The sequence below is a fragment of the Chrysochloris asiatica genome, unplaced genomic scaffold, assembly GCF_000296735.1.
Source record: "Chrysochloris asiatica unplaced genomic scaffold, ChrAsi1.0 scaffold00020, whole genome shotgun sequence".
NCBI lineage: Eukaryota > Metazoa > Chordata > Mammalia > Afrosoricida > Chrysochloridae > Chrysochloris > Chrysochloris asiatica.
In genome coordinates this window covers 878292-896523 of record NW_006408538.1, presented here as the reverse complement: position 1 = coordinate 896523, position 18232 = coordinate 878292, and the positions used below count along the sequence as shown (strand labels likewise).

Genomic DNA, 18232 nt, shown 5'->3' with positions numbered 1-18232 from the left:
GTGTGTGTGTGTGTATGTGTCTGTGTGTGTATATATGTGCGTGTATGTGTCTGTGTATATATGTGCATGCATGTGTATGTGTGTATATGTGTGTGTCTGTGTGTATGTACATATGTATATATGTGTGTACATGTATGCATGCATGCATACATATATATGTCTACATAGCAGCTGGTGGGTTTGAACCACCAACCTTGTGGTTCAAACTGACCTTGCTGTCCAGTGCATTAACCTGAAGCACCACACCAGCACTCCATATGATCTTACATTTTCCTTAAGTGACAGTGAACCAGGGCAAGGTCCCCAAAGCCCTTTTTTCAGACTGGGTGTCTCTAAAGGCTCTTGAGGCCTAGCTAATGGATAATTTTGTCAAATCAACTGTGGCTGAGATTGCCTCTACCGCCGAGCATCATGTCAGCCAAGAGAAGGATGCTAGAATGTTCTGAAGCTCAAATATGCTTGAATCAAATTATGGGAATTCCTCACTTCGTTTAATAATTCTCTTCCAATTATTATGAGGCACTAAAAGTCCTGGTGTAGCGCTGTGGGTTAATGCGCCAGACTGTAGTGCCGTTTGAACTGCAAGGTCGGTGGTTTAAGCTCACCAGCTGCTCTTTGGAAACCCTATGCAGGGTCGCTATGGGTCGGAGCCAACTCAACAGCACTTAACAACAACAACAACAACAGAATTCCTGGTGTGGCACTGTGGGTTAATGCGCTGGACTGCAAGGTCGGTCTGAACACAAGGTCAATAGTTCAAACTCACCAGCTGCTCCTTGGGAACCCTATACAGGGTCTCTATGAGTTAGAACTAACTCGATGGCACTTAACAGCAACAACAACAACAAAAAAAAACAAAGATAAATATAGGCTCTGAGTAACTTTATATTTTCGTAAGAGAAAACAGCTATGGAAACAGAAGAGCTCAGTTCTCAGATTACAGTTAGCTTGGTGGACAAGAGCGGAGAGGGGAAGTACAACACTTCATGTGAGACCTGCTGCTTTAAATGATAGATAGATAGATGGTGGCGCAATGAGCAAGTTGAAGAGAAGCTGTCTGTTTCAGGGGACTTACAGGAAGACTAGTCTCGCGGAAGTATATAGCACTGCTGTTGCTATTAGCTATTGAGTTGACTCAGACGCATGGCGAGCTTATACAGAACAGAAGAATGTATGCCCGATTCAGTTCTGTGCCATCTTCCTAATTGTTGGCATTTTTGTATCCATTGTTGTGGCCATTGTGTTAGTTTCCTTCATGTTTACTCAGGCTCTTTGAAATATGATGTCCTTGCCAAAGTAAGGCAGCCTGTGTTTCTCCCTTCTTACTTCTAAGGAGCATTCTGATGTATTTTTTTCTAAGACTGAGGAAGCATGCATAGAGACTAGAGTTTGATGAAAGATGAAATCAGGGGACAAAGGATCAGATTATGGTATCATGACTGTCGTGAAAATTAGAATTTTTAACCTTCCAATAGTAGATGGCCATTTAAACCACAAAAAGAAGGAAACCCCATTGTTGGTGAGTTGATTGCAATTCCTGGTAATCCATGTAATTCCATTACCTGGTAATCCATGTGCTATGGAGCAGAACTACACTGTGGAGTGTCCTTAGGTCTAATTTTTATGAAGAAATTTGGAAGACAACTATCTGGCCGACTGATTGGAAGAGATCCATATTCATGCCCATTCCAAAAGAGGTGACCCAACGGAATGAGGAAATCATCGGACAATCTCTTTGATATCTCAAGCAAGTAAAGTTTTGCTAAAGGTAATACAGAAACGGCTACAATCATAGATTGACAAAGAACTTCCAGAGGTTCAAGCTGGATTCAGAAGAGGCTGGGGAATGAGAGTTATCATTGCTGATGTCTGATGGATCTTGGCTGCAAGCAGAGAATATCAGAAAGATGTTTACCTATGCTTTATTTACTACACAAAGGCTTTCGATTGTGTGGATCATGACAAGCTATGGACAACATTGAGAAGTATGAGTATTCCGGAACACTTAATTGTACTTCTGAGGAATTTGTACCTGGACCAAGAAGCAGTTGTTCGAACAGAGCACGGGAACACTGAATGTTTTAAAATTGGGAAAGGTGTGCGACAAGGTTGTATTCTTTCACCATACTTACTCAACCTGTATGATGAGCAAATAATATGAGAAGCTGGGTTATATGAAGAAAAATGTGGCATCGGGATTGGAGGATGACTCATTAACAACCTGCGATATGCAGATGATACAACCTTGCTTGCTGAACGTGAAGACTTGAAACATTTACTGATGAAGACCAAAGGACACAGCCTTCAATATGAATTGCATCTCAATGTCAAGAAACCAAAAATCCTCACCACTGGACCAATAAACAGCATTCTTATCAATGGAGAAAAGATTGAAGTTGTCAAGGACTTCACTGCTCTGGATCAACTATCAACATTCGCAGAAGCAGCAGTCAAGAGATCAGACGATGCATTGCATTAGGCAAATCTGCTGCACAGGAACTTTTTAAAGTGTTGAAGAGCAAAGATGTCAACTTGAGGACTAAGGTGCGCCTGACCCAAGCCATGATATTTTCAATAACCTCATATGGATGCGAAAGCTGGATGAATAAAGTGAATAAGGAAGATCATAGAAGAATTGATGACTTTGAATTGTGGTGTTGGAGGAGAATACTAAAAGTGCCATGGACTGCCAAAAGAACCAATAGATCTGTTTTGGCGAAGTACAACCAGAGTGTTCATTGGAGGCCAAGATGGCTAAACTTTGACTCTCATACTTTGGACATATTGTCGGGAGGGGACAGTCACTGGAAAAGGATGTCATTCTGGGTAAGATGGAGGGTCAGAGAAAAAGAGGAAGACCCCCAACAAGATGGATAGGCCAGGTGGCATCATTGATGGCGTCAAGTGTGGCAGTGGTAGTGAGGTTGGCCCAAGATGGGAGGTTGTTTCATTCAGCTGTGCATGGAGTTGCTATAAGTCAGTTCCGACTCGATGGCACCTGACAACAACAACAACAATCTTTATGAAATCAGATTCCCAGGCCTTTCTTCCATAGTGCTTCTTGGTGGGTTCAAACCAACATTCTGTAGGTTCGGAGAAAAGTACAAGTTTAGGGACCACAAATAGTCATTGAAAGGGTTTTAAAAATGGACTAGTGATCATAATCCAGTGGTACCATTTAGATTGTTTGCTAGTAGGGATTCTTCCCATACCCACTTTAAACAAAGCAAATAATTATTGAGCATCTACTAACCCATTTCCCTATGAAAGGGAAAACTATTCCTTTTGAAAAACTGATAAATTACCATGATATATTCGGATTTCCATGTGTGGACCTGTCTCTGTTAAATTGTTTTCCCTTGTTAGGGATGTGAGGACACTCCATTAATGGCACTGCTTGATTGACCTGTGTTTATTTTGTTTAGTCAGGATTTTTTTCAGCAAAAAAATTCACTAGAAAGGGTATACCATCTAAAAATACACTGTGCACATTTTTCTATTCCTGGGCATGTGACTGGGTAATTTGTGTTGACAGAATGGTTATACGCCACTGCACATCGCTGCCAAAAAGAACCAGATGGACATAGCTACAACCCTGCTGGAGTACGGTGCTGATGCAAATGCAGTGACCCGGCAAGGAATTGCTTCTGTCCATCTTGCAGCTCAGGAAGGACACGTGGACATGGTGTCACTGCTCCTCAGCAGAAATGCTAACGTGAACTTGAGTAATAAGGTAGCCTTTTCCTTTCTTTACAAAGCATACCTCTCACCCTGCAGGAAGCTCACTGAAGAGTCATGACAAGTCTAGGTCAGAATTGGCTTGTTAGCAGTGGGTTTGGGTTTGGAGTATTATATAAGGGTGTAATTCAAAAAGTGTTGGTATTAGGCTTCCAGTTCATAGATGCATGGGTTTATTCCACACCTAATGCGTTTAAACCTGTCTCTGCAATTAGTGGATGGCTACAGACAAGTTCTCTGTAATAGACTTGTCTTGGTCTTATTAAGGGGCCTTCAAAAAAAAGGTGCAATCAAAGCAGTGCTTTCTGAAGTAATCTCCTGGGCCAGTTAAAATCAAAACAAAAAGGTCAACTTAGAAGGTAATGCTTTTTGGGATCCCAAAGGGGTGATCTAGATTTTTCACAAAGGATACAGGATGATCATGGAGGCTTATTAAGAAAAAGTTTAAAGAAAATTGAAAACTACATTGGTAATCAATAGACCAGGAAAATTGCACCAAGGAATTTTGTTGCCATCACAGCAATGCACATGCTCATTCTTTGAGTGTAGCAAGAACTGTCCTACAAGAATTTTGTTGGGAAACCTTACCTCCCTTTTGAAACTCATCCTTCATCCTCAATCTTGCCCCTTCAGGCTTCCTTTTGTTTCCAAAAGGAGCGTGATTTGTGTCCCTTGACGATGCCATTTTGACATGATGTAAGTGGAACAGTGCAGAATTCTTTGAGGGAATGTTTAGAGAAAGAGAAATTCCACCTTCAGAAATACATAGACCTAGATGGAAGATATGCCAAAAAAAAACAGTCATTTCACATTTTTATAGTAAATTAGTAAATTTTATAGTAAATTAGTAAAAGTGCCTATGATTTTTGTAAAAATAATTTTTGATTTATCCTAGTTTTGTACAAAGGTGTTTATCATATGGAAAAACTGAAAGCAATCTGTTTAACAAGAGAATTGTAAAAATAAATTTGTAAAGTCATACAGTGGTATAATAGAAAGTCCACAAATTGAGATGAATTTTTGTAATAACATGAAGTTCTTTGCAATTACACTAAGTAAAAGAACAACAGTATTTTACCAGAACATAACAAATAAGAAGTTGCAAATTACAGTCTGTTGGTTCATTCCACATGGACATTTTGGGTGCTTGACTCCTTGACTGTCCCAGTTTTTAATCCCAGACTACAAAGAGAAAGTGGAAATAGTGATGCCTTCTGAGATCTCGTTTAATAAAAGAAAATTTAGAGCAATTATCTTATTGCATCAGTGCAAGAATTGTCAGATCATAGGTCTTGTCTTGGTATATAAATTATCTATTAGGACTGTTCACTAAATTCTTGAAACAGCCCTGCCCTCATCGTTGATATCCACTGGTAAACTGAAGAAAGGATCAGCGTTTTGTTGAGCAAAGTGAAAGTCGAGTCCCATACTAATGAAGGTAGTACCTCTTAACGCAAATGTCTAAGAAATGAAGTTTGCAGAACTGTTCATTAATCATTGAGTTTGAGATCTACCCAAAACAGAACAGATTTTTCTAAATTTCTAAATCTTACAATCACAAACCGCACTGCCAAAGCGCCCCAGAATTCTTGATAATCCACCAAACTACTAGTTAACAATTGAGTCATTTCCAATTCATGGTGACCCCACTGGAACCCCAACTTTTCAGTTAGCAGCCAAGTGTGTTGAATATGTCACCACCCAGATATGCCTTATAATCCCTTACGACCAAGCATTTAGCCTCTTCTCTTCCCCTTGGATCATGGCACAGTATAGTGTGGCTGGCATTTCTCAGCCATAACTCAGATATTAATATGCAGTTGCAAGATAGCAATCGTTTATGATGATAAATAACAAGTAATTTCAAAATTGTTAACATATGTGTTCTGAGTTTTGGAATCACAGAGACTTCAGGTTTGAATACTAAGTCTGACTCTAATTAGCTATATGAGGGGGCTTCAGAAAGTTCATGGAAACATGGAATTGGAAGCCAATGGAATTTTTTCATGAACGTTTTGAAGCTCCCGCTATGCTTTGGAGTAGCTCTGGTAGCGTAGTGGTTGCAAACCGGGCTGTGAACCACAAGGTCAGCAGTTCGAAACTACCAGCTGTTCCATGGAAGAAAGATGAGGCTTTCTGCTCCCGTAAAGATTTACAGCCTTGGAAACCCTGTGCTGCAGGGTCGCTATGAGTCAGAACCAACTCCATGGCACATCACCAACCAACCAACCATATGCTTTGGGCAAGTTCAGTGGCTTTTCTAAGCCTTAGCTCTCTCCTCTAGCAAATGAAGATAAAAAAAACTGTCCCTTTACAGAAATGCCATAAAGTTTCATTGAAATAATATGTAGATCCTTCTGCTAAGTAGTGAAAAAAAGAATTGTCTTAATTTTGGACTTTTTATAATTTTGAAAAAAGGTTACTCTCCACGAGTCTTAAATTCTCAAGGGTGTCACTTCACAAATTCTTGAGATCAAAAGATATGCATTGCAAACCAGAGAAACCTATTTTCAGTTTTTGTATCTTGAAAGTTCTTTTTGATCATTGAACACATTTTTCTTGTTTTTGTTTTTCTGATATGCTTGTTGTAGTTTTCTCATGTCATTGATTTTAAACAAGAAGAATACGTGTCTCATCCCTTACTGTGAATCACCAAACAATTACAAATATTCAGTACCCTCTGGATTTGCTTGAGGTTTTGAATTTTCAAAATGTATAGAGTAGCTTTTTACTAGTTTGCTAAAAAATTCCACTTGTCTTCATGGAATAGAATCTCAAACCGAAGCACATTCTAACATTTACTAGAGTATATTTTTTTCTTCTGAGCTTAGTATACTGTACTTCGTTCATTCTGCCTTAAAACAGCTCACACTGACTTGAAAGAGACCAAGACAGCAGTTTAAATGCAGGACTAGGATTCTTCTAATAGAGGTTGAGTGTGTATAAGGTATATGCAAAATATTAACAATGAGACCTTTGATATGTACAAAAAATGAAAGGAAAGCTGGAAGTGGTTTTCTGCCAGAGGTAGAGAATGGGTAAACCATGGGACGGCATGGACATAGATGGGGGGTAAGAGGACCATGAGAAATTAACACGAGTACTCAAAATACCTTTGCCAAACCTCCCGAGAACCAATCAGTAAAGTTATCTTCCCAGTTTTGAAAATTCACACACTAAGAATAGGTGAACATGGCCCTCTTACAGAATGCTATGGCTGAAAAGTCTCTTTGCTCTAAAGCACAGCATGGGACATTGTACAGTGAGGGGAACATAAGCCTGTCCAATTTGTTCAATGATGATGTCAGTGTTTGAGAGGTACCAATTTTGGGCCTGGTGTATTTTGCTTGAATTTTCAAGTAAATGCATTAGCATCAGTCCTCCATTTTAGACTTCTTTCTTAATCAATTTGAGTGAGTTTCCTACAGAATTGCATACACGTGACTTAAGAAGTCAGCAGCAAGTGACGCTTCTTGAGCCCTATAGTTTGTCAGAATGGCAGCCCTTAAATGATGTTCCACAGAGAGTGCTCTGGACCCTTTTCTGACACTGCTTTGGATTTCATTCCACCAAGACTTAAGAAATCACTGCCTGGGCTGCTGTTGGATGAGAGAAATAACAGTCACATTCACCAGCTAAAGAGTCCTGGGTGTGGCGCTGTGGCTTAATGTGCTGGACTGCAATGGTGGTTTGAACCGTAAGGTCAGCGGTTCAAGCTCACCAACTGCTCCTTAGAAACCCTATACAGAGTCGCTATGGGTCAGAACCAACTCGAAGGAACTTAGCAACACACTATCTGAGTTTCTCTTTTAAATATTATTTGTGAAAAACTGCTTTGCAATTACAGAGGCTTTTTAAACTAGAGTATCAGGCTTAGTGATTTTTTTCCCCTTCCATTAGAACAATCATATGGGCTGCATATTCTATAGTAGGGTCAGATTGAAATAGTCTGCCTCATTCAAGCTGTATGGCATCTAACGTCCTAGAAGTTCTCATAATTCACAATCCATTTCACTGATTATTGTGTATTATCATCATACACAATAATCACTGGGACTTGCCTTTGTAAATAATTTTTATTTTAATTACTTTTACTGTAGCAAGTACCATTTTTGTTAAGTACTATCGAGTCAGTTCTGACTCATAGGGACCCTGTAGAGGGTTTCCAAGGAGCTTCTGATGAGTTTGAACTGCCGACCTTGTGGTTTGAAGTCCGGTGCTGATCCTACAGCACCTCACCAGGAGTCTGCAAGTACCATTAGTAATGTGTTAAAAATACAGGAAATTTTTGTAAAAATAGGTCTGTTTTTTTGAAGAGGAACATTGGGGAATGTAAGAGGAAGAAATAATATGTTTTTGTTCTCGGCTGAGATTTGCTTTAAAATTATTTTGCAAAGAAAAGCATGAACAGGGAAAGAGCGATGGATCCTAGCAAATGTGAGAGAAACATTCATAATGACTGAACCTATGATGATGAGTGCACAGGTTTCTTTGTAATAATCACTCTAGCTTTGTGTATGTTTGTACTTTTCCATTAAGTCAGCAGAGAGCGATGTTACCACAGTACTAATACGATATGGTAACACTAAGGGTATTTCTTTTATGTGCAAATTTGGTCTTACTCTCCTTAAATTCACAAATAGCTGCACAAATTTGGTTTTTCTCTCCTTAAATTCACATTATTCAATTGTGCTGTGTGTGCTGTAGTCCCTCCTAAGATGACTGTGGACTTGATCTTTTGCAGAATGGCCTGACCCCGCTGCATTTAGCTGCTCAAGAAGACAGAGTGAATGTGGCCGAAGTCCTGGTAAACCAAGGGGCCCATGTGGATGCCCAGACAAAGGTATCCCCTCCTCTTATCCTATAGAGAGAATTTACTTGTACAAAGTGTCATTTGGAGGGCTGCTGTATGGAAGCAACTACATTTTTATATTTTCATATTAGTCACAATAGATCAAATCCTGATTTGTACTCTGTCTTTAGTGCCCCACATGCCATAACTTTGATGCCGGGGGACTTTACCATACTGCAAATTAATATCCTTCTATAATAACATTGATGATTCTTTGCCATAATATTCATATTGCAAGAGTAGAGAGTGAAGGCTTATACCTTTATTAGTTTTTGCATCTGAAAAATGAATATTAAAAATGTGTCAGTAATCTCTGACCTCAACTTTGTTCAGGCATAATTTTTGAAAAAGGATTAAATAATATTGATTCAGTTATTACTTGAAGTGCTAAATTTTTATAGTGTGTAGCTTTCATGTTATCTTTTTCTAACACTCCCCGTTTTCTTCTTTTCTTCTCCCCTTTTCATGGCCACAATAGTTCTCTTTATAAAAAAAGCTAAAAAGGATTTTAAATTAATGATTAATCTTACATAAGGCTAGGATTTCAGACTCATATAATAAAAGTAATGTCATCATAATTCATTTAATTTTTCTGAATATTTTCTTTGATGTTTAATTTTTTTCCTTCATATTAAATTTGTTTTATCTGTTTTTAAATTGAACTCATCTTTATATGTGTCATGTTGACACACATAAAAGACTGCTTATTTAAATGTTATAATCTGAAAACGAATATTTTATGCATAATATAGAAAAGCTCTGAAGTATTAGAACAAATACTGAAGATGCTGATAATATCGGTCCTAGTATGGTGCTGTAGGATGAGCGCTGGACTATTAACTTCATAATTGGTGGTTCAAATCCATGAGCTGCTCCTCAGGAAACCTTTATAGGGTCACCATGAGCCGGAACTGACTCGATAACACTTAACAATAATTTGGACGTATCACCAGAAATTAACCAAGTAACAAAAGTATTACAGACATCAAGAACAGATTGGATTTATTTCCTTTATTTTGCTTGAATACCTTTAGCACTGAAGAATTACCTACTTTGGAAACTTGTTAGACTTCATAATAAATACATCCATCCTATATTGTTTTATTTGTCCACACTACCACACACACACACCCCTCTCACGGAGACTTGTTTGCTCTCCCTTTCAATACATAAGATTCTAGAATGCAAGGACTTGGTCAAGTTTCTCAATATTTTTCTGCCCCAGTATATAAAACGTATACACCCAAATTCAGTCAGGAACTATGACAATGATGCTCAAAGGACGGGAAAGAAGGAAGGGTACATGGAAAATTCTCCTGATTTATACATTTACCCTTCAGTTTAAGGTACTTGGATCTCCACCACAGCTTTCTCTTAACCCAGGACACAGACAGCAATCATTTTTCCTTTGTTACAATATGTTTGAAGCATATCGTGTTTTTTCTTCCATAGAAATTTTGCAGAATCACTTAATTTAGAAAGCATCATTCTGTCTCTTACAAATTCTTTCTTTAATTTTTATTGTCTTCTAAGATCAAAGCCACCTGTCAGATTAAAATTGCGATGGATGTATAATCAGAGTAGAAGTCGAAAGTGATAGACAATGTAAACTTGCTGCTTAACTTTGTAAATGTTATTAAGTGCCATCAAGTCTGTTCCAACGCATGGCAACCCTATATAGAGTTCCAAAAGAGCAACGGATGGGCTTGTACTGCCAGCCCTGTAGTTAGCAGTCCAGTGCTTATCCTATAGCACCATGCCAGGACTCCACAACTTTGTGCATAAAGAACTTTCAGATATGTGCTAATGAAGAAGGAAACTTCAGGTGGTAGAATACTGTTCTATTCATTGGCTTTAATTTAAAAAGAAAAAAGTGAAGACTCATAGGCTATTTTCTGTTAGAAAAGACAAGCAAGCCCTGATAAAAGCTTTTTCAGTCTCTCCACTAGCTTGATCGCCCTGTATGCCCCATCACTTCTTCACATTTAAAGTTAATCAATTCAAGTCACACTAAATTGTGTTGCTAGGTACAGACGCTTAATATTCCATGTTGTTAAGCTATGATGAAGACACTTCTTTTGCTTTTACAAAGGAAGATGTGCTGAAACATTTCACTTAGGCCATCCCTAAAACACATTGAGGCATTGGTTCTCAGGGGTTTTCTCTAATCATTAAATGGTATTTCTTTAAATGTATTTTAAACATTAATTTCTGAGAGATTATTTGATACTTATTTTATATTCATTCTAGAGCTTCTGTTTCTTGCCAAATTTTACCATGGTATTTGAACTTAAAAAAAAAAAAAAAAACCACCCTCTCACCCTTGCAGAACTCAGACTTTTTAGAGAAAAAGCACATGTCAATAATGACAGTAAAAATGGTCTAGGGACAGAGGTGACAACTTATTTTCTCTTGTCCTTATCAATATATTCTTTCATAATCTTTGACTCTTCTGACTCCGTAAGTGTTTTCCCCCAGTTTGTTCCTATACTCATTTTGGAAGTGAATAATAAAGCAAAAATAACATGGAAAGGAAACCTTCAACTTTGCCTTCTTTTGGAATACTGAGAATTTCAACTGAACTGCTTGCATTAAATGAAACAATGAGAGTTTATTTTCTAAAGGAAACATTTCAGTTTTATGAAATTCACTTAACCAGTTTCTTAGATAAAGTGAGCAAACTATTCACAAAAATATGTTACTATTCATAAAAATATCTTAGTATTCCATGACTCTTTACCTTTGATTTGCATATTATAAAGCTGTATGTATTATAATATGACAATAGAAAGATTTTATTTCAGATGATAACATAAGCAAATACGCAACGGTACATTGAAAATCAGTATTGCTGCTAAGGTTCTAGTTCATTCACTTGTCTTAGTCTCATTAGGGTGCCTTCAAAAAAAAGGTCCACTCAAAATAGTGCTTCTGAGGGGATCTGCTGGGCTCAGTAAATTGAAGGCAGAGGTCAGCTTAGAAGGTTATAGCAACTATTTCTTTGGGTTCCCAAAGGAGTACTCTTGACTATATTATCTAAAAGAACACAGGATAATCATGGAGGCTTGTTAAGAAGAAATTTTAAGAAAATTGAAAATTGCATTGGTGAGAAAAGGACAGAAAAGTTGCACCAAGGAGTAGTTTTCCCTCATGACAGTGCACCGACTCATTCTTAGAAGTAGGCTGTCTTGCGATAATCCATTGGTAAACCTGACTCCATCCACTCTACAGCTCTGACTTCTTTTGCCCCCCCAAACCCAAAGAACATTTAAAAGAAACACAAGTACAATTTGAATCCCTTGAGGGTGCCATAACTGCCATTTTGATATGCTGTAAATCAAATAGCAGGAACTCTGGTAGCGTAGTGGTTACGAATCGGGCTGTGAACCTCAGGGACCACAGTTCGAAACTACCAGCTGTTCCGCGGGAGAAAGATAAGGCTTTCTGCTCCCGTAAAGATTTACAGCCTCGGAAACCCTGTACAGGGTCGCTATGAGTCAAAACCAACTCCATGGCACATCACAACAACAACAAAATCAAATAGCACAGAATTCTTCAGGAAAGGATTGTTAAGTGCCTTTCAGTTGGTTCCAACTCAGTTACCTTGTATAGGGTTTCTGGTTTGAACTTCCAACCTTGTAGTTTGCAATCCAGTGCTGGTCTTGTGGTACCACACCAGGTTAGAGAGATGAAAAGCCTGCCTTCAGAAGTGTATAGACCTAGATGAACCGATGTAGCAAGAGTCAGTAGCGTCGTATGTTGTTATTTTTGTTTAACAGGTGTTGCCTTGCTTTTGTAGCAGTAATTTTTGACTTACCTTTGTACATGTGGTTTTGTTATTAATGGGAGTCTGTGCACTAGGAATATACTGGTGGTTTCATTTGTGGAACAGAAACTGACCACAGGCAGCTGTATAGGGGGTTGCATCCCTGATCGGGTGTCTTCACTCTTTACAACCAGCTGTGGTCTGAGGTATCTCATTTCCAAATTCTACCTATTTAATGGGGTGACCATAAAGAGACTTTAGTGCCATTGCATATGAGATACAGACCTGGGAAATATGAACAAACAAATCCATGCCACTTTGAGAAATATGGTAATCAAAAGTCAGTGGCTCTGTCTTTTCCTTAACTGGTATTGCCCAAGTCATTATAAACCTAAATTAAACATGACAGTGAAATCATGTGGTATCTGCAGTGATGTCATCTCCTAGAAAAAGATCTAAAATATCCTTACTTTTAAAAAGTACTTGTGAGCTGGTTCATAGGTTTCAGGGACCCGAAAATGGAGTGATTCTTCGCACACCGGAGGCTTCAGCCAGTGGCTTTGCTGCCATCACCATGCCAAAAAATGAACATACTGAGTTCTGCCTTAAGCACTATGGATATAGTTTGGAGTGTCATGAGAAAATAGAGAAAGAAGTGGAGAGGCTCATGAACGTTCAAAGGTCAACAAGCTAATTGGTCTGCAGGCTAAGCTCTTCCATAAGCAGCGCCATGCTGAGAAAGTGCAAATGACAAAAGACTATCAAGATAATAAAAAGAGAAATACCAAACAGAAGATGAGAAGACACTACAAGGTGCAGTACCTGCTTATCTGTTTCACTAAGAGGGGTAATCCCAAGCTATTCACTAATTTCCAATATGATTAAACAAAAACAAAAGAGAAAGCAGGAAAATGGGAAGTCCCTCTGCCCAAAGTCCATGTCCAGAGAGATACAGAAGTATTAAAAATTAGTCGGCCTCTGTATTGCTTACGACCATAGGTGGAATCCTGAACCTCACCCAGAATCTTCTGAAGTGGGAAATTTCCACTTGAAAGGACAAGCAGATCAACCTGAAGTGACAAGAAGAACAGAAGATACTTTTTGAAAGAAATACCCACAGGAAAAATCAAAAACAATAATGGCAGTCCGACTAACTACTGCAAGAACAAGCAAGTTGCTCACCCAGAAGCCATCAAGGCAAGTGGTTGGGTCCCCTCAGGGCAAACTCCTTTCAAAGACTCAATGGGAATACATGAGCAGGCATGCACTCTGATTGGTGACCATGTTCGTCACCGATAAGGCGAAGTGAGGGAAAAACAGCAATGAAGCTGCGAGCTAAGCCCCGCAACATTCAGTAGACTCCTATGAACCCAGGTGGAGACCTGGTTAGCCAGCATTGTGGCAAGACCTGGGGACTCTTGGGCCCAGAGTCATTGACATAGCCACAGAGGACTAGAGTGGAGAGTGAAGCATCCAGCTGATAAGAAGAGAGGGCATATGTATAAGAACATCCACACTTGTAGATAATACCCACTAGACCTGGCTTCGATGACTGGATGCTCACAGCTCAACTAGAAGAAGAAAGAAGAGAAAAAAAAAGAGTAATCTGATACAATTTGATGAACTTGACCTACACCTATAGATGCAGTAGCTCAAAAGAGGAAACAAATCTTTATAGCAAGGATCATTCCCACCCCCTCCATACACAGAGTAGATAGGGATGGGCAACTTGGACATTGGCTACCCAAAATGAGGGGGTACAAAGGCAAGAAGTGACTGGCTTACAAGCTTTCAAGAGGGAGCCTAGATCCAGAGGGCGCGGAGGAAGGTAGAATCTCCACTGAGTAGTATCCAACCTGTCTGGGTGGGGCTGATGAAAGGAGATGGGGATAGGTCCCTTATGGTACAATGGTGAATCATTGTTATCAGGACTGTGAGGGTTGGAAATGTAAAGATGGACGTTTTGTAGCAAAAGGAGGAGAGTGATTGACTTTGCAGTCCAGGAGTGGCGGTCCCTGGGAGCATCAAGGGAGAAGAGAAGAGTGTGGGACCCTACCCAGAGAAGGAGTGACGCCAGAGATGGAGGCAGAGATGATATGGAAAGATGGAGTGGCTGGGGACTTTAGACCCAGAGAGGGAGAGGGGCTATATGCTGACAACTGGGGGGCAGGCTTGCATGATACATCCTTTGGTTGGTTGATGATGCATGGAGGGGCTTGTAACCATGACAATGAAACAATATACGGTCAGATGAACGTAAAGTGAATGTTCTCCCATGTAAACTTTCACATAATTCACAATAAACATAAAAAAAAAAAAAAAAGTCATTCCGAAAAAAAAAGGTTTTCAAACAGAAAAGAGAAAAAGAAAGCATAGAAAAGGTTAAAGTCTGTTTTGTTGGAGATGGCTTTACGTGAAAACCACCTAAATACAAATCATTCATCAAATTAATGGGCTACAATTTTGGGTGTGATCACCAATGGAACTGTCACTGAAGTGAATGTGAGTTGGGCCTAGTTACACAGGGAGGCAAGATTATCTGGGAGAAATATGCTCAAGTTAACAAACCTAAAAATGATGGACGCATAAATTTATGGGTGAAGACTACAAAACAACCAGGAAAAAACCATCACCACATGCACATCTGCTGTCATCAAGAGAACTGTGATTTTGTTTTTTTTTTTAATTAAAGTGGTCAAGTTTTACCAAAAAAATAATTGTGATGAAAAAAGTATGTATGTGTACATATTTTCATAGAGAACTTTAGCCCTTCATGTATCAGTGGATACTAATTTGAGAAACAATCCATTACTTCATCTAAACTAACGATTTTCAAGTTGCGGAACTCCAGGTAGGCAAGCCCTAAATCAAAGTCTACTGTCAAGACTCCTAGTGGCCCTGTAGAATATCGTAGAATATCCTACCGGGTTGACAAGACTATATTCATTACAGAAGCAGACAGTCACATCTTTGTCCTGCAGAGCGGCTGGTTGCTTTGAACCAGTGACCTTTCAGTTAGCATCCAGGCAGTTAACCACTGCATCACAAGTGTTTCTCTGCTAGGCCAGCAGAGACATTAACTAGAGCATATATAAATCAAGTTTGTAACTTCTCAGACAACCCTAACTCACACCAGTCTCCTCCTCTTTGGTATTTTTATGTCTCTATTTGTATCATGCATTCTGAGGATCATGTACTACCTTGCTTTATCACTGAGCCACTTGGTATTTTTTGCTTAGGTGTTAGACTTTTAGAGGGTAGAATGTTCCGTAAACTCCAATCCAAGTGTGCTTGTGCAAGAATCTACTTAGTCTATCTAGGCTGTTAGTTGTGACATCTTTCTTTGTTTAAAATCATTAAGAGAATAAAATGAACTGATAAATGAGAGTACTTTAGGTGATTAGACATTTATATGCCTGTGGTATGCTATTGCTCTTATATCTAAGGCTGGTTGTTCCTGCTGTTACGTGTCTTTGAGCCACTTTCAACTCATAGCAACCCTGCATAGGGTTTCTGAGACTGTATATTTGCAGAACAAAAACACTCTTGTGATTTGCAGTCCAGTGCTTATCCTACAGAGCCACCATACTCTGTGTCTAAGACTATCTCTCAGAATTACCAAAGGTAATTTTTTTAAATATAAGGGGAAGAACTGATTTTGGTACCTCAAAGAGAAAAGGTAAATAGCAATCTTCTCTTCAGGATAGCTATTATTAAAAGTATGCATTCTGCATGGCTCTTTAATATCTGTATATGCACATGTATAATTACAGATGGGATACACACCGTTACATGTGGGCTGCCACTATGGAAACATCAAGATTGTTAATTTCCTACTCCAGCATTCTGCAAAGGTTAATGCCAAAACAAAGGTAAACTCTTTTTCCTTTTGTTTAAAACAAAAAAAATCAATGATTTTGTGTCAAAGGAAGTCAGTCATCCCTGCTCTCTTCCTTCTACAGAATGGATACACGCCATTGCACCAAGCTGCTCAACAGGGACATACACATATAATAAATGTGTTGCTTCAGAACAATGCCTCGCCCAATGAACTCACTGTGGTAAGGGCTAAGAGCCAGGTGAAAGGAAGAGGGAGGAGATGATCCTGGAGTTTGTTTACATTTTCCATTGTGCACGTCTGTTGCTTTTGTACTTGTACGCATTGTCATGGACAAAGTCCATAATAAAATAAGGAAAAAAGGACAATAACCGTATTGTTGTGAGTTGTCCAGAGAGGGGGGGTATGGCTAGTGTTTCACACTGTAAAAACAACTGATTGCATTGTCAGTTGGTAGGAAGCAGATTTACAAGAAGAATTATGTTTTATGTTTCACTGATTACTTACTTGAAACATATAAAGAGTCTCTTGGATTCTATGTGTAGCTGCCCAGACTGCTCTATGAACAGGAACAGGTTTGGCAGGTTTTGTGCAAGGCATGTCTCTAGTGAAACACTTTCTGTGCATGACAATGAGAGACACTCCTTAGGTTTTGTGTAAGCAAAGCACGTGAAAATATATAGACATTAGAACATGTAGAAGACGACGTGTTAATTCCCTGTCCGCATTTCCCCTTTCCAGAATGGAAACACTGCCCTAGCCATTGCCCGTCGCCTTGGCTACATCTCAGTGGTCGACACCCTAAAGATAGTGACTGAAGAGACCATAATGACAACTGTAAGTAATGGATGAGCACCTCGTTACTATGGGAGGCACTTCTTAGGTCGTACTTTTTCATGGGTTTCTCTGATATGAATCCTTCTGTTTCCCCATCTAGTTAACACTCTGTTTCGAAATGCTGTCACAGTTGAAAGTCAGGATAGCAAAACTGTCGTTTCTGATATTAATAAAAAGTAAAAACACTAAAAAATACTTTTATAAAGATTGTATTGTTGTTGTTAAGTGCCATTAAATCAGTTCGACACTTAGTGACCCTTTGTAAGGTTCCCCAGGCTGTAAATCTTAGAGAAGCAGAAAGCCTCATCTTTATCTTGTGAAGTGGTTGGTGGACTTGAACTACCAACCTTGTGGTTTGCAGTCCAGTGCTTATCCTATGGAGCCACTATCCTCCCCAAAGTTTACATTAACAGCTAGCTTTAGAGTGTCTGTTGTTTGTTGTTGTGTGTTGTTGTGTGTCTTTGAGTCGGTTCCAACTTGTGTGCCGTTCAGTCATTTCCAATTCATAAGGTTTCCAAGACGTTAAATGTTTGCATGAGCAGATTTGTTTTGATGTCAGGTTTTTTTTTTCTTTTAATGAAATAATGGTGAAGATAGAAAGTTGAACATTCTTCCTTGGTATTATAAGGAAGTTGACAACTCTTTAGTTGCCCATTAAAATGTATTACCTCACAAATGTTATATAGATACCTTATCATTATTGTAAAAGAAATAACACTATTAAAAAACATAAAAAGTCACAAAAAGGATAGAAGTTGTTTTTGATGATCGCTTCTCTACTGGCCACCTGTTGAAGGATTTCACAGAGCAAACAATACAGTGTTTTGTTAAAATTGAAGTAAATGCTTGCCAGGCAGCCCTGGTGCATCAGATACAGTTTTACAAGCTACAGTTTCCAGGATAAGTCATTTCTTTATCCCCATCTGGCCCCTTTGAACTGCATCACAGTCTGGTTACATTTGGAACTGAAAGCAGAGATTGCACCGTATCAGAGGCTTCTGACTCTGTGGCTATTACATAGGCTCTAGATTGACTACATATAATGTAAATTTAGGACTCTGGAACATTTGCCTCCACTATTCTTCAACCACTGTCCAACATAAATGAAGGCATAGTTGTTCTCATCTTCAGATCACACAGAGCTTCATGTGAGAAGCTGGTGGCTCTGCAGCTACCTGCAGATTGAATTGTTTGTCTATGT

The 18232-nt window shown here is 39.0% G+C and overlaps 1 protein-coding gene across 1 annotated transcript in view; it reads left to right on the top strand.

Moving 5' to 3' along the window:
• ANK3 (ankyrin 3, node of Ranvier (ankyrin G)) overlaps positions 1 to 18232 on the top strand; it is a 393472-nt gene that overhangs the window by 241309 nt on the left and 133931 nt on the right. Inside the window, exons 17-21 of the mRNA XM_006837454.1 lie at positions 3536 to 3733; positions 8483 to 8581; positions 16130 to 16228; positions 16319 to 16417; positions 16936 to 17031. Coding sequence (XP_006837517.1) covers positions 3536 to 3733; positions 8483 to 8581; positions 16130 to 16228; positions 16319 to 16417; positions 16936 to 17031 — 591 coding nt within the window. The remainder of the gene's footprint in view (positions 1 to 3535; positions 3734 to 8482; positions 8582 to 16129; positions 16229 to 16318; positions 16418 to 16935; positions 17032 to 18232) is intronic.